Source organism: Macrobrachium nipponense, chromosome 2, assembly GCF_015104395.2.
Source record: "Macrobrachium nipponense isolate FS-2020 chromosome 2, ASM1510439v2, whole genome shotgun sequence".
Lineage (NCBI taxonomy): Eukaryota > Metazoa > Arthropoda > Malacostraca > Decapoda > Palaemonidae > Macrobrachium > Macrobrachium nipponense.
In genome coordinates, this window is record NC_087201.1 from 80,586,544 (window position 1) to 80,614,247 (window position 27,704).

At 42.0% G+C, this 27,704-nt stretch overlaps 1 protein-coding gene across 3 annotated transcripts in view; it reads left to right on the top strand.

The window, feature by feature from the left end:
* Positions 1-27,704, top strand: part of LOC135220711 (uncharacterized) — a 181,981-nt gene that overhangs the window by 144,700 nt on the left and 9,577 nt on the right. The window contains exon 5 of one of the 3 annotated variants that reach the window (XM_064258127.1): positions 20,136-20,388. The exons of the other annotated variants lie outside the window; for them this stretch is intronic. Within the exon in view, the coding sequence (XP_064114197.1) occupies positions 20,136-20,246 (111 nt within the window). The 3' untranslated portion in view covers positions 20,247-20,388. Of the gene's footprint in view, positions 1-20,135; positions 20,389-27,704 lie in introns of those variants that run through there. 3 annotated transcript variants of the gene reach the window in all.

Below are 27,704 nucleotides of genomic sequence, written 5' to 3' on the forward strand. Positions count from 1 at the left end.
ACTTCCAATTAGTTGCAAAATTAAGGTAAATGATTGAATATTACTCAAATATAATAGTTTTAACTTACAATTGCATTTTTCGACCATTTCGGTAGAGTCAAAGTTGACCGAAAGTTGAAATTTTGGCAATTATCGTTATTCATATGAAAATATCTCAAAAGTGATAAAAGCTACAATCATGAGTATTTTATTGTTGTATTCTACATAAAAATGCGCACATTTTCATATATAATACTTCATGTAACGGCTAATTTACAATGGTACAAAAATTATGTCAAAGTGACGAAATAATTTCCGAGATGTGTCACAGATACTTTTTAGTGCGGCAAGAAAGAAATTTTGTGCGCCTGCGTAACGATTGTAAACAAAACAACACCTTGATCCGTGAACTCAAAGCATCCCCCAAGGCGCGTGATTCAAAAGTTTTAGGCTGGTAGGCCTATAAGTATTTTTCCGCGAATTTTAAAAAAAACTTTTGTAAGTCGACGTAAAATACGTCCAGTCGACACACGGGAGACAAAAAATGTCGACGTAAAATACGTCCAGTCGGCGTAAGAGGGTTAATTTACTTTCCGAGAGGGAGGAGGCTTTTTCATCATTGTCTTTTATTGCAGTCAGAGGCATCCAAAATGGTGGTGCTTTGGGGGACGCTCGGTCTACGGGGTCCACCCTCCTTGGAGGGTTTGCTGACACACTTCATGGATGCTCGCTACCCCCCCTCCTCATCTCCAGGCCCTCTCCCCTCCTCCTGGCCTCGTCTTCTTGGGTAGCTGAGGTCAGTCATTTTGTATTGCTCCGCCAGTGACGATTGCTGCTTCTTCAAGTCAGAGGGAAGCTGTGGCGTCAGCTCCGCTAGTGACGCCACGGGGTCAGTCATTTTGTATCCCTCCGCCAGTGGCATCTGCTTCCCGTTCAGATCGAGAGGAAGCCATGATGTCATCGCCGCTTTTGACATCACTTCCATCGATGACATCACTCCCAGTCGTCTCCGATGCTCTGCCTCGCTCATCATCTCTGCCATCCAGTTTGCTGCATCTCCCTTCCATGTCGTTGGACCCTTCTCTTGCTGATCCAGCTGAGGCTTTATGCCAGGCAGTTCCTCAGAGATTGGGCTTTGTTTTAGAAGATAAATTGGCTGCCATGTCGGCTGGGAGGACTGGAAGCAAGAGTGTTGCATGGCCCCCGCCTCCTGCAAAGAGATTGTGTAAGAAGCCAGTGCTGTCTTCCTCTCCTTCTCCCCCCCATCTCCACCGTATCGGCATATCAAACGTTGGAAGGCTAAGGGCTTTGCCCTTTATTCGTGTGCGAGTGAGGAGCAGCACAGCCGTGTTCCTGAGAGTGTTGGTGTTTCGGAGAATGTTAGTGTATCTTCCCCTGTGCGATCTGCAGTGGCTGCTTCATCCTCTGCATCAAGTCACGAGAGTGTTGCAACCTCCCTCGTTCGTGCACATGTTGCAGGTGCTTCCACTTCTCCTTCTCCAGAGGGCCTATTCGTCGCCGTAAGGATCTTAAGGCACCTGTCAAGAGGTTGAAGTTTGTGAGCACGGAGTTGATGCATATGTATGGCATGTTGATTTTTTCATACATTTCAAGTAGTAAGAGGAATCTTAAGCATTACTGTATGTTTTACTATATCTGACTCATATAAAAAGTGATAGACATTACTAGAGACCAGAACACTACACAGTTCAAAGATTGGCTATGATTATTCTAGATGGAGACGCATGGCTGACGCTTATAGTACACCAGACAGACTTTAGCTGACCAAAGGTGTAGGTCATTCACATGATCAGTACTCTGTATGAGACTGCAACTAACCATGCTGAGAGTAGAAGATACAAGGGACCATGACTGAGCTATGCTTGAGATCACAAGACTACACACAAAAGCTTTGGGATGTGGACCAATGACAGAAGCATTAAGCATCTTTTGAGGATAAGCCCCACTTTTAATCTAGTTTGCGTATGTCTTGACAAACCCTTCCATATCCAGTGACTTTCTTCCTGATTCTCTTCTTTGATTCCCTCTTCTTCCTTTTGATCAGTAACCCTCTCCTCCAATATACCTCTTCTATCTATGTTGTAAGGATTCAGTCTTTGTTTGTTTGCTGTTCACCTCCCAACCCTTTTAAGTTGATTTCATTCAGTTTGAATTGCCCTTTACTCATCTGTTAAGTTGGATCTCGTGAATTTTTCTGAACGGGAATCCTAATATCTAATCAAATTTATCTTCAAAACACAGTTGTTCGCATGTGGAACAAAGCTTCAGTCTTAGCAATTGGATAAATCTTCTGGATTTCTCCATGGTTCTAAATGGGGCAGAATGGTGGGGACAGATTTGAAGGTTATTCAGTGTAACTCAAATTTTCCTTAACCTACTTTATCTCCTTAATATGTACTACAGAATGGAAACATCATTTTTCTTGTCACTATAATTCTTCAAAAACTTATCCTCTTTTACCTAACTTAGAGTAACGTAATATAAACCTGACCACTTCAGAACCTGAACCTAATTCCTTAATATTACAGTAGTCAGAGACCCTCAAGCAGAACTATATCTAACTTAACCTTACTTATTCTTACTACCTAAAGAACCTAAACCTAATTCCCAACCCTAAATCTAATTCTTCAATTGAAATCAACAATCCTACCATGACCCCCAAAAGAACTTAAACCTAATTCCTTAACTTTAATGTTACAACAACCATCTAAGAATCTTTTCTTTATATTAGTCTTAATTGTTTAGTTTTCTCCACATAGAACAGAAACTTCCAATGCTTGAAAGATAAATCTCACATCCACTTGGGATTGTCTAGTAAAGATGATTTGATAGCCAAATTGTATACGTACTCCTTTAAACAGAATTCTGTGGACAACTTCACAGTAGACCTGATTCACACAATGATTCCTTACGAAATGTTCATTTAATGTCCTTGGAATACTACCACCTCTATCACTTGCATTATCATTATTCACTATGCTTCACACAACTGTTTTATAATTTATACTTGCTGTGCAGAAGGGCATTTAAGTTTCCAGCTTCCAAGTCTCTTTAGGCTTCCAACATTGGGTTCAGATAAATGGAAGCATACACTTTCACAACTTCAAGAAAAAAAAATGAAAATGAAAAATTAATACCCCCACAACACCACATTCATAAACAACATACTGTAGACAAAAAAAAAATCAATCACATTGATACCCTACATTCAGCCTACCACAGTGTGAGCATCAACGCATGTGTCCCGGCCTTCCATAGTTCCTGTGCTCACACTTCCTAGCTTCCATATAACTGGCATTAGGTGTTGTGCTAATTTTTTAATGTAACCAATCCATGCCCGGAGTGTCGCTCGTGGCCTGTTCTGAAGTGGAAGAACTTCTACCAGAAGAGGCAGCATCGTAGTATGGTGATGTGTCCATCTTGGGAAAGATTCCTTCTTCCTCAAGTGGATGCTTCTGCTTCCCCTTCTTCCAGACTTATTCCTTCTGTTACCTTATCCATTGATGCCTTGTCTCCTTCCTTTTCTTCCATTGATTCATCTTTGTAAGGATTGGGTGTTGCTCAGGGTGATATTTTGTTTAATGCTGTCCTCTCTCTTACAGGGGGAGATGTGGTCCCTTCAAGGAGGAAGGAGGCATCACCATCTTGTTCATTGGTTTCAGGGTCCAATACACAAGATGTCGTCTGTGTGGGCCTTTTTAGGACTACCTTGGGTCCCCTCCATGGAAGGTCTGTTGTCCTATTTCATGTCTGCACACCTTCTAGCAGCAGTTCCCCCAGTATTCCCCCCTCCCCCGGCCTCCACTACTTTGTGTCGCATGAGCTCCTGCCCAGCGGGATGCCATCGTTAGCTGCACCCCATCCTGGGTCACCCTTTATCTTGCTATCAGCGAGGCCATCAACTTGGGCTCAGTCCAACCCACCCCATGATATCACTCCTAGTGTCATCCTTGCCCATGACATCATACTCTCCACCTGTTGCTGTTATGTCACATCAAGCTACCACCATGATGTCATCTTCAACAGTTGCCAATCCATCGGAGGTTTCCATGCAGGCTGTGATGGACAACTGACTGTTTTTCAATAGAAGTACCGTAGTACCCCTAAGAGGAAATCGTGTAAAGCTCCATCTTCATCTTCTTCGTCCTCATCATCAGTGACTTTCTTCCTGACTCTCTTCTTTGATTCCCTCTTCTTCCTTTTGATCAGTAACCTTCTCCTCCAATATACCTCTTCTATCTATGTTGTAAGGATTCAGTCTTTGTTTGTTTGCTGTTCACTTCCCAACCCTTTTAAGTTGATTTCATTCAGTTTGAATTGCCCTTTACTCATCTGTTAAGTTGGATCTCGTGAATTTTTCTGAACGGGAATCCTAATATCTAATCAAATTTATCTTCAAAACACAGTTGTTCGCATGTGGAACAAAGCTTCAGTCTTAGCAATTGGATAAATCTTCTGGTGTCAGTTGGAAACCGGTTAAAAAAATAATTGTATATTCAAGGAATCTGTGGCATCTGGCATCTGAAGCATAGAAGAGGTGGACAGTGGTCAGTGACCTCGCTTGAATGCAGTGACACATTTAGTCTTCATCAACCACCTTGGAGAGCAGATGTTTCACTTTTGCTCTCCTCCTCCCAAGCCAGTTCTTTCGATAAGCCTGTGATTCCTTCCTGCTTTCTTGTGTTTGGGTGTGTGTCTGTGTGTGTTTTGTAGTTAATTATGGATTTCTCCATGGTTCTAAATGGGGCAGAATGGTGGGGACAGATTTGAAGGTTATTCAGTGTAACTCAAATTTTCCTTAACCTACTTTATCTCCTTAATATGTACTACAGAATGGAAACATCATTTTTCTTGTCACTATAATTCTTCAAAAACTTATCCTCTTTTACCTAACTTAGAGTAACGTAATATAAACCTGACCACTTCAGAACCTGAACCTAATTCCTTAATATTACAGCAGTCAGAGACCCTCAAGCAGAACTATATCTAACTTAACCTTACTTACTCTTACCACCTAAAGAACCTAAACCTAATTCCCAACCCTAAATCTAATTCTTCAATTGAAATCAACAATCCTACCATGACCCCCAAAAGAACTTAAACCTAATTCCTTAACTTTAATGTTACAACAACCATCTAAGAATCTTTTCTTTATATTAGTCTTAATTGTTTAGTTTTCTCCACATAGAACAGAAACTTCCAATGCTTGAAAGATAAATCTCACATCCACTTGGGATTGTCCAGTAAAGATGATTTGATAGCCAAATTGTATACGTACTCCTTTAAACAGAATTCTGTGGACAACTTCACAGTAGACCTGATTCACACAATGATTCCTTACGAAATGTTCATTTAATGTCCTTGGAATACTACCACCTCTATCACTTGCATTATCATTATTCACTATGCTTCACACAACTGTTTTATAATTTATACTTGCTGTGCAGAAGGGCATTTAAGTTTCCAGCTTCCAAGTCTCTTTAGGCTTCCAACATTGGGTTCAGATAAATGGAAGCATACACTTTCACAACTTCAAGAAAAAAAATGAAAATAAAAAATTAATACCCCCACAACACCACATTCATAAACAACATACTGTAGACAAAAAAAAAAATTCAATCACATTGATACCCTACATTCAGCCTACCGCAGTGTGAGCATCAACGCATGTGTCCCGGCCTTCCATAGTTCCTGTGCTCACACTTCCTAGCTTCCATATAACTGGCATTAGGTGTTGTGCTAATTTTTTAATGTAACCAATCCATGCCCGGAGTGTCGCTCGTGGCCTGTTGTGCAGTGGAAGAACTTCTACCAGAAGAGGCAGCATCGTAGTATGGTGATGTGTCCATCTTGGGAAAGATTCCTTCTTCCTCAAGTGGATGCTTCTGCTTCCCCTTCTTCCAGACTTATTCCTTCTGTTACCTTATCCATTGATGCCTTGTCTCCTTCCTTTTCTTCCATTGATTCATCTTTGTAAGGATTAGGTACACAAGATGTCGTCTGTGTGGGCCTCTTTAGGACTACCTTGGGTCCCCTCCTTGGAAGGCCTGTTGTCCTATTTCATGTCTGCACACCTAGCAGCAGTTCCCCCAGTATTCCCCCCTCTCCCGGCCTCCACTACTTTGTGTCGCATGAGCTCCTGCCCAGCGGGATGCCATCGTTAGCTGCACCCCATCCTGGGTCACCCTTTATCTTGCTATCAGCGAGGCCATCAACTTGGGCTCAGTCCAACCCACCCCATGATATCACTCCTAGTGTCATCCTTGCCCATGACATCAGTACCAGTGACTTCATACTCTCCACCTGTTGCTGTTATGTCACATCAAGCTACCACCATGATGTCATCTTCAACAGTTGCCAATCCATCGGAGGTTTCCATGCAGGCTGTGATGGACAACTGACTGTTTTTCAATAGAAGTACCGTAGTACCCCTAAGAGGAAATCGTGTAAAGCTCCATCTTCATCTTCTTCGTCCTCATCATCATCTTCGTCTTCATCATCTCCTTCGCCTTTATCTCCCCCTCCTTGGTCTTAAGATAGACGTTGGAGGATTGAGGATTTTATCGCTTTGCCTTGTGGGAGCCTGAGATCTGTGTTGTCTTCTTCCCCACATGGATGCAAGTCTCCCCTTGACGTACATGGAGGTGGTCCTCTCCCTCATGTTCGTGTTCCGGTGGAAGATGATCATTGCCCTTCTTCTTCTCAAAAGTCTCTGTTTAAGTTCGCCATAAGGATGATCAAGAAGTCAAGGAGGTGGTCCCTCAGGTTAGAGGTCCAGTTGCTTCAAGACCTTTAAGACGTTCTTCTCCTTGTTTCAAGTTTAGTTCATTTGCTAGGGCCAGAATTTCCTCGGGTGTTGCTCACATCCGCAGAGTTGTGTCAAGTGACACACTTGTGCTGTTGAAGCTGTTGACGTGTCCCTCATCATAGACGTGCTTCCATCTCTCTTTATTTGAACAATTGGCTAATTCATCCTCCCATGAAAGAAGTGTGTGAAGGACCTTCAGAAGACCTTTTTTATGACACAGAACATCGGATTGCTTATGAACATGTAGAAATCTTAATTGACTCTGTTACAACAGATTCTCTATTTAGGGATGGTGATAGATGCTCAGATTTTTTTTTTCTTTTTTTTTTCCATCACCCAGAAGAGTAGAGGACTATCTGAGGAAAGTCAACTTATCCCGTCCAATGTGCTCAGCCACTCAATGGATGAGTTTGCTGGACACAATGGCATCCGTGGAACAATTTGTGAAGCTGGGAAGATTACACATGAGGCCTATACTGTTTTTCATAAGAATCAATTGAGACTGGAAAATAGATCAAGACACTTCTATTTTTCAAATTACCTAAGAAATAAAGGAGGACCTGCACTGGTGGAGTTCCAAAGAAAGATTGATAGAAGGAAAGTCATTCTTTCCTCTGAACCCAGGCCTAGAATTCTTTTACAACACGTCAGACATAGGTTGGGGAGCTTTCCTGGGAAACAAGAAATTCTCGGGAGTATGGTTTCAACAGGAGAAAATTCCTCACATCACTCAGAGAATTGTAAGCTTTACATCTGGAACTGCAATGTTTTTCAGAGGAAGTCCACAATAAGGTGGTGTCCATCAATGCAGACAAATACATCAGACTAGAAGGGGGAACACATTCTTTCTCTCTTTGTGAGATTGCGAAGGATCTGCTTCTTTAGGGAGGTCAAAACCAGACACAATTAGTAACAAGCATCATTCAAGGAAGATTCAGTGTACTAGCGGATGAGTTAAGGCATCTGAGGCAAATACTTCCGACGGAGTGGACCCTGGGCCTTTGAGTCTGCAAGGCCCTTTGGAAACTATGGGGAAGCTGACAATTGATTTGTTTGTGACATCCAGCAATCATCGCCCTTCTCAGTTTTGCTCTCCGTGTCCAGACCCAAGGGCCTGGACAACAAATGCCATGATGGAAAATTGGTCCAATCTGGGGTTTAGCATTCTATCCATTCAGGATGATATGAGGAGTTTTAAGGAAGCTCCAGTCTCACCAAATTGTCAGAATGACAATAGCCTCCTTTTGGTCAAGGAAGGAATGGTTCCAGAATTTCTCACTCCATTAATTCCAAGTTTGCTCAGAAAGCCCCACTTCAAGAGATTTCATCAGGGCATGTCCACTCTGACCCTGACAGGATTTTGACTGTCCGCAGACTTATGCGAGCAAAAGGCTTTTCAAGACCTGCAGCAGAGGTGGTTGCTGAATGTAGAAGGCAATCTACTAGTAAAGTTTATCAAGCGAAGTGGGCAGTATTCAGACTTTGGTGTAAGAGACATAGAGTCATCTCTACCAATGTCCCTCAATTAGTGAATTTTCTTCTTTATTCAAGAACCAACAGAGGGCTGTCTTCTTCAACAATAAGGGATTATAGAGCTATGCTCATTAAATCATTCAACATGTCCAAAGTAAAAAAGGAATTGTTGTACCTGTGGTATTAAGGGTCAGTGAACTTCATGCAACTGTATAGACAGAAGTGGTTTTTCCAATGTAAATGCGATTTGTTTTGTCATTCAGGACTTTCTGGCAAAGAATGAGAACCTGTCTCAGCCGTGGCCTTGCTCTTTTACCATCAAAAGTCTTTCAGACATTTTAAGCCCAGAGGAAGAGGAATTAGTCCCGTGCCTTGTGAGGGCACTTAGGTATCTGCATAGAACAGAGAAAGTCAGAGGCCCAGCAGGCAATCTGTGGTGTTCAGTAAAAAAAAAAAACCCTGTCTAGACCCCTGTCTGGAAATGCTATTTCATTCTTTTCAAGAGATTTTATGTTGGAGGCTCACTCCCAAGTTGAAGAATATAGTTTACCTGTCCCCAAGGTAAAAGCTCATGATGTCAGAGCAGTGGCTACATATTTGGCTTTTAAGCATAATCTTTCTCACGCATCAATTTTACAGACGACCTTCTGGAGATGTAAGTCAGTGCTCATCCTGCACTATTTACAAGACATTGAAATGGTTTACGATAACTGCAGTACATTGGGACAGTTGTCTGTGGCTGGCGCAGTGTTCGGAGTCAAAGCATAGGAAGCTTGTCTACCATCCCTCTTTCTCATCACTATGTAACATCTGGAGCCTGGAGGGTACTGCGTACCTAGGGTGCCCACCAGTTTTTAGCTTGGTTAAAGTGACAGAGCTTTTGCTTCATTGTTGATCATATATATCCAGTGTTGCAAGGCTTTTGTTATTACTTCGTCAAGTGATCAGAATATATACTCCTTCACTGTGAAGTACCACCTATGTAGAGGCATTCCTGGCTATACCACCATGCCACTACATTGTGGAGATGAGCACCAATCATAGGCAGTATCTACCTGCGCAGCTCTCTCACCAGGTAAGGAACATCAAGCATTTTTTCAATGCTAACTCTCATCTCATGAAAGGTTTTTAACATTTTGTGGTATTTTTATCCATTTTTGAGGTATTTTTATTCATGAATCCCTCCACCTGCACTTTGGATTCAGCCAAGTAATTACTGGTTAAGTTACTTAGATAAAAATGACATTTTTATGATAAAGTTAAGTGTTATAAATACACTTACCCAGTAATTACAAACGGAGCCCACCCTCCTCCTCTATTATGGACTTCAGAGCAGGTAACAAATTGAGCTCTTGGCTGAGTTGTTCCTCTTTTACCCTGAAAGTAGGCGGGGTCCGTCACCTACATAACAAAATGCTATTGCTGTCGCAAATTTCACAATTTAAGCTGCCATCAAGTAGAAACTCTTGGTTAATTACTGGGTAAGTATATATAAAACTTAATTTAAAAAGAAAAAAGTAATATTTTTTTAGATACCGTAAAGTTTTTCTTCATTTCATTTATCAAAACTTTGTTCATCTTAATTGTCCCTGTTTGGAGCATTGATCTCATACTTGGGGCTTTTTCTTTGATTTACTTTCTTGATAGAATTGAATCTGATGCAATTTATTTCATCAGTGATCTCACTCTCGCCTCATCTGTCAGTCATCTTCCTCTCTGCTATAATATGACTTCCCTCATTTTTTGCTATAGGTACTTTTACAGTGTCAAAGTCTCCATTAGGCCACTTCATCCCACGTTTAATTGCGTGGAAACTAAGAATCCTGAGATGACAGAGTTCAATAAATGTTTCTTGACTTTTACTACCATCCCATTGGCCTCTACTTGTAAAAAATGCTCTAGAGAAATATGCTTGGGATTAGCCAACTCATATGTACTGTATATTGAACAGACCAGGACAGGAAGGAATATTAATACTGCGAGACTAGTCAAGGTAATGTAAAACTATGTTCTTAAGGGGGAAAAACACAAATGCTATATCACATCAGAGGAACTCTAAATTGAACAAGTGATGGTGTATCTGAGTAAATTTTGGTTAATCCTCATCATATTGAATTCATGCTTTAAGCAAAATTTTAGTACTTCTGATAACTGCATTGTCAATACAGGTGGTCCTTAGTTATCGGCAGGGGTTCCATTCCTGGCCGGGTGCCATAAAGCAAAAATTGCCATTAAGCGAAGCATGAAAGTCTAAGGGAGTTAAACACACTTATGGCGCCAATAAGTGGTTATCGGCAATATAAGAGCACCATAAGTATGTTTTGCTCCCTTGGACTTTCATGCTTGGCTTAATGGCGATTTTTGCTTTATGGCGCCCCCAATGACCCCTATGGCACGCCATAGTGGACAGGTGGCTTATGGCGCCGATAACCGAATGTGCACCATAAGAAACCTTATTTTTTTTATTAATATTTTCAAAAACCCTCCACAAAACCAGCGCCATTGAGCGAAGCAGCCGATAACCGTGGACCACCTGTAGATGTAATATCTGGAATTCATGGTAGTAGTTGATTTGAGACTACAGTGTACGTATTGTATTTTTGTAATCAGAGGGAACACCATCTTCTTCCCTGGCAAATACCGTACAACTATTCCGCATCAAGTATGAACCATCTTTAACCCTTAAACGCCGACTGGACGTATTTTACGTCGACATTTTTTCTCTCGGGTGCCGACTGGACGTATTTTACGTCGACATACAAAAATTTTTAAAAAAATTCGCAGAAAAATACTTTTAGGCCTACTAGCCAAAAACTTCTGAATCACGCGCCTTGGGGGATGCTGGGAGTTCACGGATCAAGGTGTTGTTTTGTTTACAATCGTTACGCAGGCGCGCAAAATTTCTTTCTTGCTGCACTAAAAAGTATCTGTGACACATCTCGGAAATTATTTCGTCACTTTGACATAATTTTTGTACCATTTTAAATTAGCCGTTGCATGGAGTATTATATATGAAAATGTGCGCATTTTTATGTAGAATACAAAAAAAAAATACTTATGATTGTAGCTTTTATCAGTTTTGAGATATTTTCATATAAATAACGATAAGTGCCAAAATTTCAACTTTCGGTTAACTTTGACTACCAAAATGGTCGAAAAACGCAATTGTACGCTAAAACTCTTATATTTTAGTAATATTCAATCATTTATCTTAATTTTGTAACTAATTGGAAGTCTCTAGCACAATATTTCGATTTATGGTGAATTTATGAAAAAACTTTTTCCTTACGTCCGCGTGGTAACTCTTCCGAAAAAAATCATACATGCGATTGTGGTAATGTTTGCACCATTTCAAAATTAGCCGTTACATAAAGTTTTATATATGGGAATGTGCACAATTTCATGCACAATACAACTAAAAACAACCCATGGTTGTAGCTTTTATCAATTTTAAAATATTTTCATATAAAAAATGATAAGTGACAAATTTTCAACCTTTGGTCAACTTTGAATCTACCGAAATGGTAAAAAAACGCAATTGTAAGCTAAAACGCTAATATTCTAGTAATATTCAATCATTTACCTTCATTTTGCAACAAATTGGAAGTCTCTAGCACAATATTTTGATTTATGGTGAATTTATAAAAAAAAACATTTTCTTTACGTCCGCGCGGTAACTCTTCTGAAAAAATCATATGTGTGATTGTGGTAATGTTTGCACCATTTTAAATTAGCCGTTACATAAAGTTTTATAAATGAAAATGTGTGCAATTTCATGTAGAATACAACAAAAAATAATTGAAGGTTGTAGCTTTTCTCATTTTTGAAATATTTGCATATAAATCATGATAAATAGAAAAAAAACCACGTTCAGTCAACTTTGACTCTACCGAAATGGTCGAAAATTGCCATTGTAAGCTAAAACTCTTACAGTCTAGTAATATTCAGTCATTTATCTTCATCTTGAAACAAATTCAAAGTCTCTAGCACAATATTTAGATTTATGGTGAATTAAAAAAAAAAACTTTCCTTCCCTCCGCGCACGGATTCTCCGCCACAAATCTCCGAAATGCATACGTCCCATTCTCGGAATATTTGCTCCGTTTCATATTAGGCATTTCATAGAGTTTTATATATGAAAATGTGCGCAATTGCATGTAGAATAAAACGAAAAATATTTGAAGGTTGTAGCTTTTCTAATTTCCAAAATAATTGCATATAAAAAAAATATAAAAAAATTCGACATTCGGTCAACTTTAACTCGTCAGATATGGTCAGAAACTGCAATTGTAAGCTAATACTCTTACAGTATAGTAATATTCAATCATTTGTCTTCACTTTGAAAGAAATTGGAAGTCTCTAGGACAATAGTTAGATTTATGGTGAATTTTTGAAAAAAATATTTGTTTACGTCTGTGCGTTACGAATTTATGCATTATATTGTGATAATATTTTGTCTGTGTTACTTTTATCGTTTTACAATGTGTTATATACCAAAATGATCGCAATTTAGTGTACATTACAAAAAAAAAAGTAACTTGTTACCTTTAACCGTTTTGTGCACAGCGCGATTTGAATACAATTATATATGAAATTTTGTTTTTGCGCTATCATATATCGCATTATTTATATATGATAATGATAATTTTTTTCATTTCTGATGGTTGCATACTAAACTTCAGGCAATGACAAAAAAGGAGCCAAAAATGAACTCTTAATCTTGAAAACTAAGTGCGCTGTGATTTTTTGAAAAAAATATTTTTTCCGCTTCCGCGCTCACTCTGAAACACCTCCGGCACACGGGAGACAATTTTTATTTTACCGCTTTGGCGTTTAAGGGTTAATTACTTAATAACCAGGAGAGCTGTTAACTTTGCAAATAGACCGAAAGTTCCATACCATACAAAACTTACATTGAGGAGAGACTGTAGCCAGTTTGATCCATAAATCATCTCTAAAGAGGTGCATTTTTCCAAAAATAAGAAGTCATGGTTTGGCAGACTTGATAGAAAGATAAGCCTCTCTCCAGTGCAAGAAGACATGGTCAGTGCAACATAGGCATTCTTGAAAAATGACTAAAGGTGAAGCTACCAACACAGTTGTATTCTCATCAGGTGAACCAACTTCTTTTTTTGATCTTATTGATCCCACTATATAGCAGGGTCAGCTGCTTGAGTCAACTTTCTCCATCTATTTCAATTCCTTGCATCTTCTTCCCCCAGTTCCACCTCGCCCATATTCTTCCTCACCACATCTGTCAATCTGATCTACTGACACCTCACACACCTCCTCTCCATCACTGGCATGTTCTTAAGTCTCTTGATTAAATCCACCTCTTATTACTATTACATGGCCATAGTATCTCAGATGAGCTTCCCTCCTTTACATTACATATACCACACATTCTTCTTGTATCTGGACTCTCCCTCCTTTCCAATAGTGATATTACATTAATCCATCTCACCATCCTCATCTCTGTTCTTTCCAACAGTCCCTCCTCTTTCCTCTTAAGTTTCTAAGCTTCTACCCCATATAACAGTACGGGACTGATGACTGTCTTACAAATCTTCATTTTGAGCTTTAATGGCATTTTTTTTTCTAAACAACTCCAGTTACTTCTCTCCAGTTTTGCCATACTTCTTTCACTTTCTCTCACTACTTTCTCAGTACCTCCCTCCTTTGTTATTATTGATCCCAAGTTAGTTAACTCATTGTTATGCTTTAGCATTGTACCATCTTCCACTTGAATGTTTACTTCTTCATGTCCTTCTCTACTACTAATTATTAGCTCTTGTCTTTCCAATATTCACTTTCAATCCTTTCCTTTCTATGGCTTCTTTCCATACTAAAAACCTTTCTTACAGTTCTTTTTTTGTGTCTACTATATCATCAGCAAACATCAGTTCCCACAGTTCTTTGTTGTTCCATAATCCTGATGTCAGTGTGTTTATAACGATGAGGAACAAGAATAGACTCGGAGACTCAGAGCCAATCCCTGATGGAAGCCAACCTCCACAGGGAATTCCATTCTCCCCATGTTTTGTCTGTACAGTAGTTCTTGCCCTTTCTTACATCATCTTTACCAACCTTACCAACTTCTATGTTACCCTTCTCTTTCTCAAACACCAATAGACTACTCTTCTTGGTACCCTGTCATATGCCTTTTCAAGATCCACAAAACACATCAACTTTCCTGTTTCCTTCTATATACTTCTCTTGGACTTGTTTTACTGTAAAAATAGCATTCACTATGCTCTTTCCTTTCATAAACCCAAACTGCTGCTCATGTATATTTATCAACTCTCTCTTCTACTATTCTTTCTAGTACTATCTTGAATACATGCTCCAAAACCTTCGTTCCCCTGTAGTTCCTACAGTTTAACATGTCTCCTTTTTGTTTATACATTTTAATCATCCAATTACTGTTCCAGTCCCTTGGCATCTCCTCTACATCCCAGATCTTTTCCAATAGTGTGTGTACCCACTCTTTGCCTAGATTTCCCAATGCTTTAATCATTTCTATTGTTACCTCTGGCTTTCCTGCAGCTTTATTTACTTTTCCTTTATAGCATTGTCGACTTCACTCTCTGATGTTTAATATTGGTTCTTCTACTGGGGGAAAAGTTTCCAGTTCTTCACACTCATTCTCATTGTTTAATAGTTGTGAAAAATAGTCTCTCCATCTTCTCTTGACTTCTTCCTCAATTAAGATGTTTCCATCTTCCATCTTTAATAAGTCCTACCTCTACATCTTGCCTCTTTTCTTCTCACTTCTGCAATTCTGTAGATTATCTTTTCTCCCTCAGATGTTCCCATAATCTCATACCATTCTCTCCTGGCTTCTCCCTTTGCAATCACTACCACTCTCTATTTTCCCCTCTTTTTCTGTCTATACTCTCATGTATGGCAGTTGCTATCTTCTTCCCACCCTCTTCTGGCTATACTCTTTTTTTTTCCTTCACAGCTGTTTGAACCTCTTGATTCCACCATGTTTCTTTATCCTGTTGCTGCTTACCACTTGTCCTCCCACACACCTCTGCTGCCGCTGGTGCCACAATCTCTTTCATATCATCCCATATCTCCTCAGGTGATTCTGACATTCTACTGCTAATTCCAATAATCTTTCACCTTCATGGTTTCTTTTTCCAAAACCTCTTCCTCCATGTATTCCTTCAAAACCATCAGAACTCTCACCTACATGGGCATTCATGTCCCCAGATAACACTAGTAGTTCACTTCTTGGAACGCTTTCAATATATTCTTATAATTTCCCTCTGAATTCCCCCTTCTCCTCCTCTCTACACCCTTGTTGAGGGGCGTTTGCCGAGATGATATACCATACTTCCTTATCTTTCACAAATTTTAAGCCCATGAGCCTGTCACTGATATGCGTGACCTATGAGACATTTTCCTGCAAACTTGATGGAGAATATTCCTACCTCATTTCTCCTTGTATCTTCCCCAATGTAGTAAACCCAGCTGTCTTGCACCTTTTCCCTACCATTTAGTCTCTTGTATACACAATCATAATTTTCCCTCTCTGCGTGACATCAACCAACTCTCTTCCCTTTGCTGTAAAACTACCAACATTCCAATTTCCATCTTCCTTTTGCTGTAAGACTACCAGATTCCAATTTCCATCTTCCCTTTGCTGTAACTACCAACATTCCGATTTCTATCTTCCCTTTGCTATAATACTACCAATATTCCAATTTCCAGTTCTCATTTTTCCTTTCTTTTTCCAATCCTCTCTCCTCACTAACTTCTTTAGCTGCATTTGTTACTTCTTTGGTACCCTTTGCATATTTATCGCTGCTGTCAGGGGATACAGTTATACCCCGAACTTATGCGAGATTAGGTTCCAGACCCCCTCGCGCAAGGGGAATTTTTGCATAAGTTTAGCACAGTCTCTAAAAATGCTAATGAATGCTTACTTCTAGTTTGAACACTAAATATGACCCTTATCTTGCTCCCTAAATATTAAGCTAACTTTTAAATACTGTAGTTTTATTTAAAAGTAAGCATAATTCATTACCCTTAAAAAAAGAAATAAATGGTGGTTAAAAATATAGGAGTGTGTGAAGATTACATATGTACAACATAGTTCTCTCTTCTTTCCCCCTTCCGACTAACCAACCTACTTTTAGAAGTCTTCTCAACCACTTTTAAGAAATTCCTTATTCTGTCTCTCTTTGTTTCTGTAATTGCTTTTTTCTCTTTGTTCTGAAATTCCTTTTCATGAACAATCAACGACTCTTGAAAGAACCCTCTGATGGGTTGGCAACCGACTATGATGACATCATGGACGAGGCTGGGAGTGATGTCATGGCATTCGGACTGGTAGCCCAAGTCAAGGTCTCAGAGACGGAGATGTCGAAAAGATCTTCTTTTGTCTCCTGCAGCAACTGGAAGGTCTCCCCAGAACATGTACACGTGAAGTATAGCGAAGAATTTTCCAAGAAAATTCATCGCCAATGGAAGTGGAAGTTCCATCATTTAAACGCATCACCGTCAAACTATACAGTCAAAAGAAGCCATGACATCACAGGCCCATTTGTGACATCACACAGCAGATTACGCTACACAGAGAGAGAGAGAGAACATTGTGTGTAGTGTAGAAAAACATAAAACAAAACCGAAACCTTAATACAATTTTATTTCATATGACTATATCCACACATCAGAAAAGCTGTCTGTAAGGTTGGTATCCCCACATGAAGATGCAGTATTGTCAGTGAGCAAGAAGGAGCTCCAATGGCAGCAAGGAACACACTGCTGACAGCACTGGCTGTGTTCCAAACTCTCTGTCTTCACAGCACCAATGAGCACACCAAAATTAGTGAGGTGGCATCTCTGCCAGGGGAAACGAAACAGAGGGGCTCCCAAGTTTTAAGTGGATCACTGCTGCTGCCAGACTTCCAGGTGAGAAGCAGGGCTGACAACTGAAGAGCATTTCTATCCTGTGAGAGTGAAAAGAATCATATTTATCTGTAAGGCAGAATGACCCACACCCTTCTGCCACCAAAATAACGGGAAATAGATGAGACTGTAATCATGACTGGTCCTACAAGCAGATGGGAAGAACACAATCAAATGCCTTTAAAACTCTTGTTGAAGAAGTGTAGGAATGTGCTCCTATGCTAGACAGCCAAATCCTGGCATAAAAACTTTGTCTGCAACATGAACCCCTAATGTCTCGAATATCCCGAAACAAATTCTGAAAACATTACCACCTTCCCAGAATATGTGTAAAAGGATAAAATCAAAGATACATAAAACATTAATATCATAATACAAATGTTTTCAAATATCTTCAATAAAATAAATGTAAAATGCTAAAGAACAAAATGTAGCTGGCCCCTCTCTCCCTGAAGGCGCAATATCCCCTTGAGAGACGGACCAGCATTACACATAACACAGCTGATGACAAAGCAGAGGAAAAGGCATGAGGCACAACTACTGCAATTTGCATTTTTCCCAAGGGAAGGTCAACACTGAAATCATGGAAGGGCTCCTAAAAACATTGACATCCAGGGGAACTTCTGGGTTGATAAAACCACAGGATAGGTAAAAGCTATTTTTCATTTTGGATTTCTTGTATTTTCAGACTGAGTGACGGAGTTAGATACAGCCATGGTTATGACTTGGAGGAAATCAGGTGGATTGACCGAATCCAGGATATAACCTTCAGAGAGGCCAGGGATGCTGGTGCATCCTTCATTTCACGTTCCTGGATAGCTAAATAATTAAAAGAGGTGATCCTTTGTTAAAAGAAACTGGAACAAAAATCCATATGAATGTCATCACGAAAAGAGTGGAAGTCCTGAAGTCCTTTCTCAGGAGTCAAGACATCATAGCTGAGGCAGTTGGTAGACCAAGAAAGTCTTTACATAAATTGGTGCTTGAACTAGAAACCAAACAGGGAAAGAAGAGAAATTATAGTGCTGTACATCGTGAGTTGAAGAAATGTGGTATGAAGCCATTTCATGTTATCAGCAAGCCCAACATCACTCAGCAACAGAGAGAAGACCGTGCATGGTTTTGTGGTTAATTTCTTAAAGATTGAGATGATACTGACTTTCTCCATGTTGCCGCATCAGATGAATTCTTCATTTACACAGTCAGGAAGCCAAATCATAATAATGACATCATTTTGGCTGCGAAGTTGGATGATATCAGTGATGACGTGCACTATCGCCAAGTTGTGAAATTTCCTGAATGTTTGGGAATTTTTCTCTGTTTCACAGCCAAACGGTTAATGTGGATCATCAAAGAAAAAAGACAGTCATGGAATGGTGAATACTTCAGAGAAGCCTTGCTTACTGGTGGAGTATTTCCTTTCTTCAAAGATCCTGAAAATGTGTTATCTGTTGAAGAAGTCACATTTTTCCATGATAAGGCACCATGTTTCAAGGCTCTTCAGACACAGGAGCTGCTTAGAAACAGTGGTATCGATTTCTTCTCATCAAGTGAATTTCCAGGTAGCTCCCCTGACCTTAATGTGTGTGAAAACATTGGTAGTATCTTAAAGGATCGTGTTGAGGCGCACATAGTGTACTATGATGGTATACCAAGCCTCGACGACCTGCGAAGAGAGGTGACTGAAGTGCTCAGGGAAATGGAGTTTGAGTCTCAGTTTTTTTGTGATTTGCTGAAATCATACCCCTCAAGAATGCAGGCTGTGGTACAGGCAGATGTAGGGCACACAAAATATTAAATACTCAGAGAGAAAATTAAATAAATACCTGTTCTGAATTACTTTTGTTTTTGTCCATATCAATTTTAGTTTATGCTGTAGAGGCCTCTAATTTCAAAACACCCTGTATATATTCGGGGTTGCAAATTCTGCATGTGCGTAAAGAAAAATTCATTATGACATCGCCTTTTTTTTTCTAGTGAAAAAAATAAAAGTGGACATAACTCTCGGAATTGGTAGATTTTTGTTGAACCTCTGGCTATTACGATCCCTGAACACTAGAACAGAAAAAAAAATGAAGTTGATTTTAAATTACCTTCTTCAGATGTTCTAGTATTCAGGGACTGTAATAGCCAGAGGTTCAAATTTTCAGTTTACCGAAAATCTACCAATTCCGAGAGTTATGTCCACTTTTAGTATTTTCACTCAAAAGAAATAAAAAGCAATGTCATTCAGAATTTGCGACCCCAAATATATAGACAGTGAACCTCAACACATCACAGCAACTTTTAGAAGCCTCAGATATCCCCCTCACTTCATTGAGGAAGCAATTTTGTGAGCAAGGTCTTTCTATGGACTTGGAGATATTAGCAAGGAAAAACCAAAAAGATATGTGTCACTTCCCTTTAACCCAGACGTGAAGAATATAAGTAGGCATGTAAAAAAAAATCAGAAGGAAATTAAAATTGTGTTCAAATATGAAAATACAGTAAGACACAAGCTCGTAAGAAACAATAATAATGACAAAAATCCCATAGTCCCAGGTGTTAATGAACTAATACCATGTATGGATTGTAATGGTAAATATTTTGGCGAAAGTGGACAAGGACTAGATACACGTTTGGGTGAACATAAACGATCATATGAGCTACATTCTCAAAACAGTGCAGTAATAGCACATACATTCAGTAATGATCATAGACCCAATTGGAATGAGGCTAAAATTATCTTTTAAAAGCAACAATGTAAATGTTAGGTGACTAACTGAGGGAGCTGCTATAAGCTTAGGGGAGTCATTCAAAGGCAACAAGTCTTTTGTTAACTTTTATATTACCAATATGTTTTGAAAAGATTTTAACTTTAGGACAGGCTCTGTTTTTCCCTCTCCTGATGCTGCTTTTGCCTTGCCTCTCCCTGTCCATGTAACTGCTGCCCCAGGGGAGTCTGGTTATGGTGCCCAATCTACGCCTCCGGAGGAAGGACCTCCTGCAACATTGTGACAACCCACACAGAGATCAAACAGAATTGCAGCCAGGGGAGAGGAAATAACCTAATTGGAGTTAACTGCCCTCTTTCTTCATTACCTGGTCCATATGCAAGCTTTAGCGACTGTATATTGTTAGTCATTCATTTAGACTGAAGATGAACCCAGAGAAGGGTTCAAAAGCTTTAATAAAGTTTATATAAATTATACACCTTATAAATTATACACGAACTTTTAAGATTTCTATTTTTGTGGACCCCTTAGAACATTGTATAAACTCAGATGTACCATAAAAATTCTCTCATCTCAGTAAGAGAGAGAGAGAATAGTAGTTCTTAAAAGTGAAATGGAAATGTTATTTTGTTCATGAAACTTACCTGTCAGATATATATATAGCTGTATTTCTGACGTCCGACAGAATTTCAAAACTCGCGGCACACGTAGTGGGCGGCCAGGTGGTAGTACCCATTCCCGCCGCTGGGAGGCGGATATCAGGAACCATTCCCATTTTCCGTTCATATTTTTTCTGTCGCCGGTGCTGGAAACAACTGTTTACAGTACCTCCGTCTAGGATTTTTGATTTATCTCGCTTTAAATTATCTGGATTGACTTTTGGTATCGACTTCTGGATTGTTGGATTGGCACGCGTAATAGTGGATTGGTTTTTGATTTTGGATTGGCTTTTCTGTGTACATGATGTCGGGATCAAGTACTGGAAGTTTCAGAGTGTGTGTGAGGAGTGAATGTAAGGTGAGGCTTCTTAAACCTTCAGTTGATCCTCACACAGTTTGTATGGAATGCAGGGGGCATGTTTGCTTGGTTGATGATCGGTGCAATGAATGCAAGGATTTGGCTGATGATAAATGGAAGATGTATGAGACCTATCGACGTAAATTGGAGCGCGATAGAGTCAGGAGGTCTTCCTCCAAGAGCAGTTCTACGAAAGGTAAGGAATGTAACATTTCTCCTCCTCTAACACCGGTAGATTTTGCTCAACCTAATCCTGTTTTGTTGCCTTCGGGCCCCAGTGCTGTGTCTGGAGAAGGTAACACCCTTTCTCTGATTCTTGAGTCTATTCGCGCTCTTGAATCGAAAGTTTTGGCCTTAGAAACTGGCCCTGTGAAAGTTTGTGTTAGTGCCCCTAGTGTTGTGGAGGGGGCGTCAGATCGGCCCCATAATGCCTCTAGGCCTAGACCTCTATCGGACTCCCAGGACTCAGGGAGTGGGTATGTCGAAAGCCGCAAGAGGGTTACGGGGGCTCCCCACCGATCTGGCGTCCCTTCGGCAGGCCTTGTTGCTAAATCCCAGGCTGCCAAGGATTGCTTTTCGTCCTCCGAAGCGTCCTCCCCGCGCAAGGGGTGGAGCGCTCGGAGAGACTCGCGTCCGTTGAAAAGGACTTTTCGTTTTGAGGACGCTTCACGTCCTATGTCTCCGCTTTCGTCAGAGGATGCGTATGACGCCTTTCCTCCTCAGAAGAGAGGTAGGGTTTCTACCGACGAGGACGTTGGTTTCCACGCACAGGCGTGTTCACCTGAGAGGCAGGTAGCTGTACCTGCTAGAAGGAAGGAGGCGTCCCCTCGCCCCTCGCCTTCTCGCAGGGTCAGTCCTGCCCCTTCTTCTGCTCCTTCGTCACCTACGAAGGATATCCTCGTGTCCCTTCAGGACCAGATTACGTCTCTTATGGCTCAGAGGACTCGCCCAGCAGCAGTCGAGCCTAAGCGTAGAAAGGACGTTAGGCTGCCCGTCAAGAGGACGAAGCAGTCTCATTCTCTCTCGTCTCGTTCGTCTCTCTCTCCACCTCCGGATCGTCACCGTTCTCGTTCTCCGAGTAGATCTTTCGCTCTCGCAGTAGAGGACGCTCGCCAGGACGCTCGGCGTTCGAAGCAGGACGCTTTGCGCTCTCGGCAGGGCGCTGTTGAGGACGCTCGGCAGGACGCTCGGCGTTCGAAGCAGGACGCTTTGCATTCTCGACAGGACGTCTTTGAGGACGCTCGGCAGGACGCTCGCCGTTCGAAGCAGGACGCTTTTAGAACGAGGCAGGACGCTTTTGAGGACGCTCAACAGGACGCTTGCTTGGCTAAGCAGGACGCTTTTGGCGCCTCTCGTCAGGAAGCTCGCGCTTCCTCTCGTAGGGACGTGTCTGCTAGGACAGTTCCCGTTGCTTCAAAGGACGCGCTTCTTTCGCAGGATGTCCGTCCTTCTAAGGATCGTCGTAAGGGCGATTCCGTACCTGTAGCGGGTACTTCCAATCAACGGAAGTCTTTGTTCAGGCTTGAGACTGCTGGACGTACGCCCTCTCCTGATGGACGTTCTCCAGTTCCTCTTAGGGAGGAAGGGGAACTTGGTAGTCCAGGGAGTTCCGTCGAAGAAGAACCTCCTGTAGCTTCAGCTGTCTCGGACTATAAGGTTCTTGTCAGGCTGTTACGTTCATCCTTCGGGGAGAAGTTCCAGCCGGCAGCCCCTAGGTCTCCTCCCTCTCAACTTTCGTCTTCCAAGTCCGTTAAGACCCCTGAGTTCGTCGAAATGAAGACATCGCTGTCGACCAAGAGGGCTTTCAAGAAACTTCAAGATTTCATGTCTCGAAGGAAGGATCAGGGCAAGACCACTTTCGCCCTTCCCTCCTCTAGACTCGCCGGAAAGGAGGAATTGGTATGAAACCAAGGAGGACGTGGGAGTAAAGGTTCCTTCGTCCGCTCTGGGTGACTTCTCCAGTTTAGTGGATGCTCAGAGGAGGTCTCTCTTATTGTCTGCTAAGGTGTTCCTGGACTCCTGTGGAGACGGACCACCACTTGAAGGGACTGCTTCGCACCTTGAATGTCTTTAATTTCTTAGACTGGTGCCTGGGAGTTTTAGACCTTCAGTCTAGAAGTCCTGATTCTCTCAGTCTGGGGGAGCTGTCCAGCGTGTTGTCATGTATGGACAAGGCTGTCAGGGATGGTTCGGAGGAGCTAGTTTCTCATTTTGGAACGGCTTTCCTAAAGAAAAGAGCTCTCTTATGCAATTTTACCGCTAAGTCGGTTTCTCCCGCTCAGAAAGCGGAATTGCTCTTTGCGCCTCTTTCGGACCATCTCTTCCCCCAGGCTATGGTAAAGGATCTTGCAACGAGTTTGCAAGAGAAGGCGACCCAGGACCTCTTGGTACAGTCTTCAAGACGTCCAGCAGTTCCTTCCACATCTGCATTCAGTAAACCCCCGAAGAAAGTCAAACCCTTTCGCGGGGCACCCCCCTCGAGAGCAGCTCCTCGAGGGAGAGGTTTTTCGAGAGGAAGAGCTTCATTTAAAACCAAACCCACCAAATGAAGATCTTGTCCTTCAGACGCCAGTCGGGGCCAGACTGAAGTTCTTTGCGGAGGCATGGAGGCAGAGAGGGGCGGATCCTTGGACTCTCAAGATCGTAGAGCAGGGGTACAAGATCCCCTTTTACATCCTCCTCCTTTAACATCAACTCCCAGAGACCTCTCTCCATCTTATCAGGGAGAGAAGAAAAGTATTCTTTTCGATCTGTTAGACCAGATGGTCGAAAAAAGAGCAGTGGAACAAGTCTTGGACCTGGAGTCACCGGGCTTCTACAACAGGATTTTCCTGGTGCCGAAGCAGTCGTCGGGCTGGCGCCCAGTCCTGGATGTGAGCAGGCTCAATCTTTTTGTAGAAAAGATCAAGTTCAAAATGGAGACGCCTCAGTCGGTGCTGGGAGCCTTGAGACCTGGCGACTGGATGGTGTCTCTGGACCTGCAGGACGCGTACTTCCACGTCCCCGTCCACCCTCTTTCAAGGAAGTACCTGAGATTCGTCTTAGACAACAGGGTTTGGCAATTCAGAGCCCTTTGTTTCGGTCTCAGCACGGCCCCGATGGTTTTCACAATGATAATGAGGAATGTAGCGAAGTGGCTCCATTCGTCAGGGATCAGGATATCCCTCTACCTCGACGATTGGCTGATCAGAGCGTCGTCGAGGCGGAAATGTCTGAAGGACCTTCAATTAACGTTAGCCCTAGCAAAGTCTCTGGGTCTTTTGGTCAACTCCGAAAAGTCGCATCTGACCCCGACACAGTCCATCGTGTATCTGGGGATTCAGATGGATTCAGTGGCTTTTCGGGCGTTTCCATCCCAGGAACGTCAGCGACTGGGGTTAGAGAAAGTCGCAGCCTTCCTAGAGAGAGAAGCTTGTTCGGTGAGGGAGTGGATGAGTCTGCTGGGCACCATTTCCTCGCTAGAAAAGTTTGTCTCGCTGGGAAGACTGCACCTCAGGCCTCTTCAATTTTTCCTTGCGGAAGAATGGAAGTCGAAGGAGGACCTGAATGCGATCCTAAGGATCTCAAACAAGATAAAAGGCCACTTAAGATGGTGGCTCGACCCTCAGAGGTTACGAGAGGGCTTCTCCTTAAATCTTCTGAGCCCCGACCTAGTGTTGTTCTCAGACGCTTCCATTTCCGGTTGGGGAGCAACACTGGGGGGGGAGGAAGTGTCAGGCTCCTGGAGAGGGGAACAGGTAGCCTGGCACATCAATGTAAAGGAACTGCAGCGATATTCCTGTCGCTGCAGTTCTTCGAAGACAAACTGTCAAGCAAGGTTGTTCAAGTCAACTCAGACAGCACCACAGCCCTTGCATATCTAAAGAATCAGGGAGGAACTCACTCCAGATCCCTTTTTCTCCTTGCGAAAGAAGTTCTGCTATGGGCAGACGCAAGGCGCATCAAGATCCTGACGAGATTCGTGGCAGGGGTTCAGAATGTCAGGGCGGACCTTCTCAGTCGACGAAATCAGATTCTACCAACAGAATGGACCTTGCACCAGGAAGTCTGTCAACAATTATGGACATTGTGGGGACGTCCTCTAGTCGACCTGTTCGCTACATCGAGGACGAAGAGGCTTCCTCTATATTGCTCCCCGGTTCTGGATCCAGGGGCAATTGCAGTGGACGCGTTGCTCTGGAACTGGACAGACCTGGATCTTTACGCCTTTCCCCCATTCAAGATCATGGGGGAGGTAATGAGGAAGTTCGCAGCTTCAGAAGGGACAAGGTTGACTCTGATTGCCCCAATGTGGCCAGCAAGAGAGTGGTTCACAGAGGTCATGACATTCCTTGTGGACTTCCCAAGAACGTTGCCCTGGAGGAGAGATCTACTCAGACAGCCTCACTTCAAAAGGTTTCACCAAAACCTCTCCGCTCTGGCTCTGACTGCGTTCAGACTATCGAAAAGTTGGCCAGAGCGAGAGGCTTTTCAAAGGCAGCTGCGAGAGCAATCGTTAATGCTCGAAGAGCCTCTTCAAGAGCTGTCTACCAGTCTAAGTGGTCCTCCTTCAGGGCATGGTGCAAAAAGGAAGGAATTTCCTCTTCCACGACCTCTGTGAATCAGATAGCAGATTTCTTACTCTATCTAAGAAATGTGCAGAAATTGGCAGTTCCTACAATCAAAGGTTATAGGAGTATGTTGTCTGCCGTTTTTCGCCACAGAGGACTGGACCTCTCCGACAATAAGGATCTACACGATCTCTTAAGGTCGTTCGAAACCACCAAGATTCCACAAGCAAGACCGCCCTCATGGAATCTCGATGTGGTTTTGAAACATCTTATGCTAAGTCCCTTTGAGCCTCTCCATGAAGCTTCTCTAAGGGACTTGACGAGAAAAACGCTTTTCCTAGCTTCTCTGGCGACGGCGAAGAGAGTTAGTGAAATCCAAGCGTTCAGTAGCCTAGTGGGCTTCAAGGGGGACAACGCTGTCTGCTCGTTGAGCCCGTCTTTCTTGGCTAAGAACGAGAACCCGTCTAATCCTTGGCCGAAGAGCTTTGAAATCAAAGGAATGTCGAGTCTCGTGGGTCAAGAACCAGAGAGAGCCTGTGCCCTGTCAGGGCTCTCAAGTTCTATGTGAATAGGACTAAAGAGATAAGAGGTCCCTCAGGTAATCTCTGGTGCTCGGTGAAGAGACCAGATTTGCCGTTGTTGAAGAATGCTGTTGCTTTCTTCTTGAGGGACGTCATTAAAGAGGCTCATTCATCTTGCCAGAAGACTGATTTGAGCCTCTTTAAAGTGAAAGCTCACGAAGTCAGAGCCGTAGCTACTTCTCTTGCCTTCCAAAGGAATATGTCTATCAAAGATATACTTGATAGCACTTTTTGGAGGAGCAATTCCGTATTCGCCTCACATTACCTCCGGGATGTGAGAACGATTTACGAGAACTGTAGTTCTTTGGGGCCTTACATTTCGGCAGACACAGTTTTGGGGGCTGAAGGTAGCTCTCTCCCTATCCCTTAGCTTAGTTAGGTTAGTTTTTATTGTGTTTTTGGTTGATGGTGAGATCTTCTGTGGAAATCTCCCATTCCTTAGTGTTAATGTCAGGGGTTTTTTGGTTAGTTGGTCAGGTGGTGGTCGGTTGCTGTGTTACTGCCATATGTTTGGCTAGATGGTCTTGTCACATTGTGGTCACGTCCCCGTTGACAGAGCATCCAGAGTGCACCAGCACTACAGGTCCAAACCTGGCTGGCAACTCTGATGAAAGTATAAGCAGGCTTAAGTGACAGTAATCACAGAGTCTACTTTGCTATCAGGTAAGGAACCAAGAAGTAAATCTTTTACTTAATTTAAGTTTCCTAAAAATCCTATTCTGTCTCTACCCACCATCCGAAGGTGGGATTCAGCTATATATATATCTGACAGGTAAGTTTCATGAACAAAATGTTATTGTTATAATACAATTAAGTTTGTTCATACTTACCTGGCAGATATATATATAGCTGTATTTCTGACGTCCGACAGAATTTCAAAACTCGCGGCACACGTAGTGGGCGGCCAGGTGGTAGTACCCATTCCCGCCGCTGGGAGGCGGATATCAGGAACCATTCCCATTTTCTGTTCATATTTATTCATGACCCTTGTCTCCTGAGGGGAGGAGGGTGGGCACTCTAATTATATATATCTGCCAGGTAAGTATGAACAAACTTAATTGTATTATAACAATAACATTTCTTCAAAATACTATCACAAATTTTGTAATTACATTTATATTATTATTATTAATATTTGATTTTTGCCACTGTTTTCCTACTTGGTTGGCTAGACCAGGAGAACCAACTGTAAGAATGAAACTAATATTTAATACCATTCCTACTGGTAATGTTCAGCTAGATTATACCCCACCTAGAAGTGAATTTATGTTGCCCATTGAAGGCTATTACCATTTATTCTCCAGATGTATGAGACTTTTTGTACCACTATGTAAGTAGCTAATGATGATTACAGCAGCCAAATTTTCAGATTTTATGGAAGCCCCATATGTGATATGTTTCTAACAAGAAAGGCAGTCACTAAGAGAATTTGCTTAGAGACACCCTCTGCTTAAAAGGGTCCTTAGATTGTTTGTTTGTTTGTTTGTTTTGGCGTTGTTACATTGCATGGAACCAGTGGTTATTCAGCAACGGGACCAACGGCTTTACATGACTTCGAACCCGTTGAGAGTTAACTTTTATCACCAGAACCACACATCTCTCAAGCCTCAATGGAATGCCCAAGAATCGAACTCACAGCCAC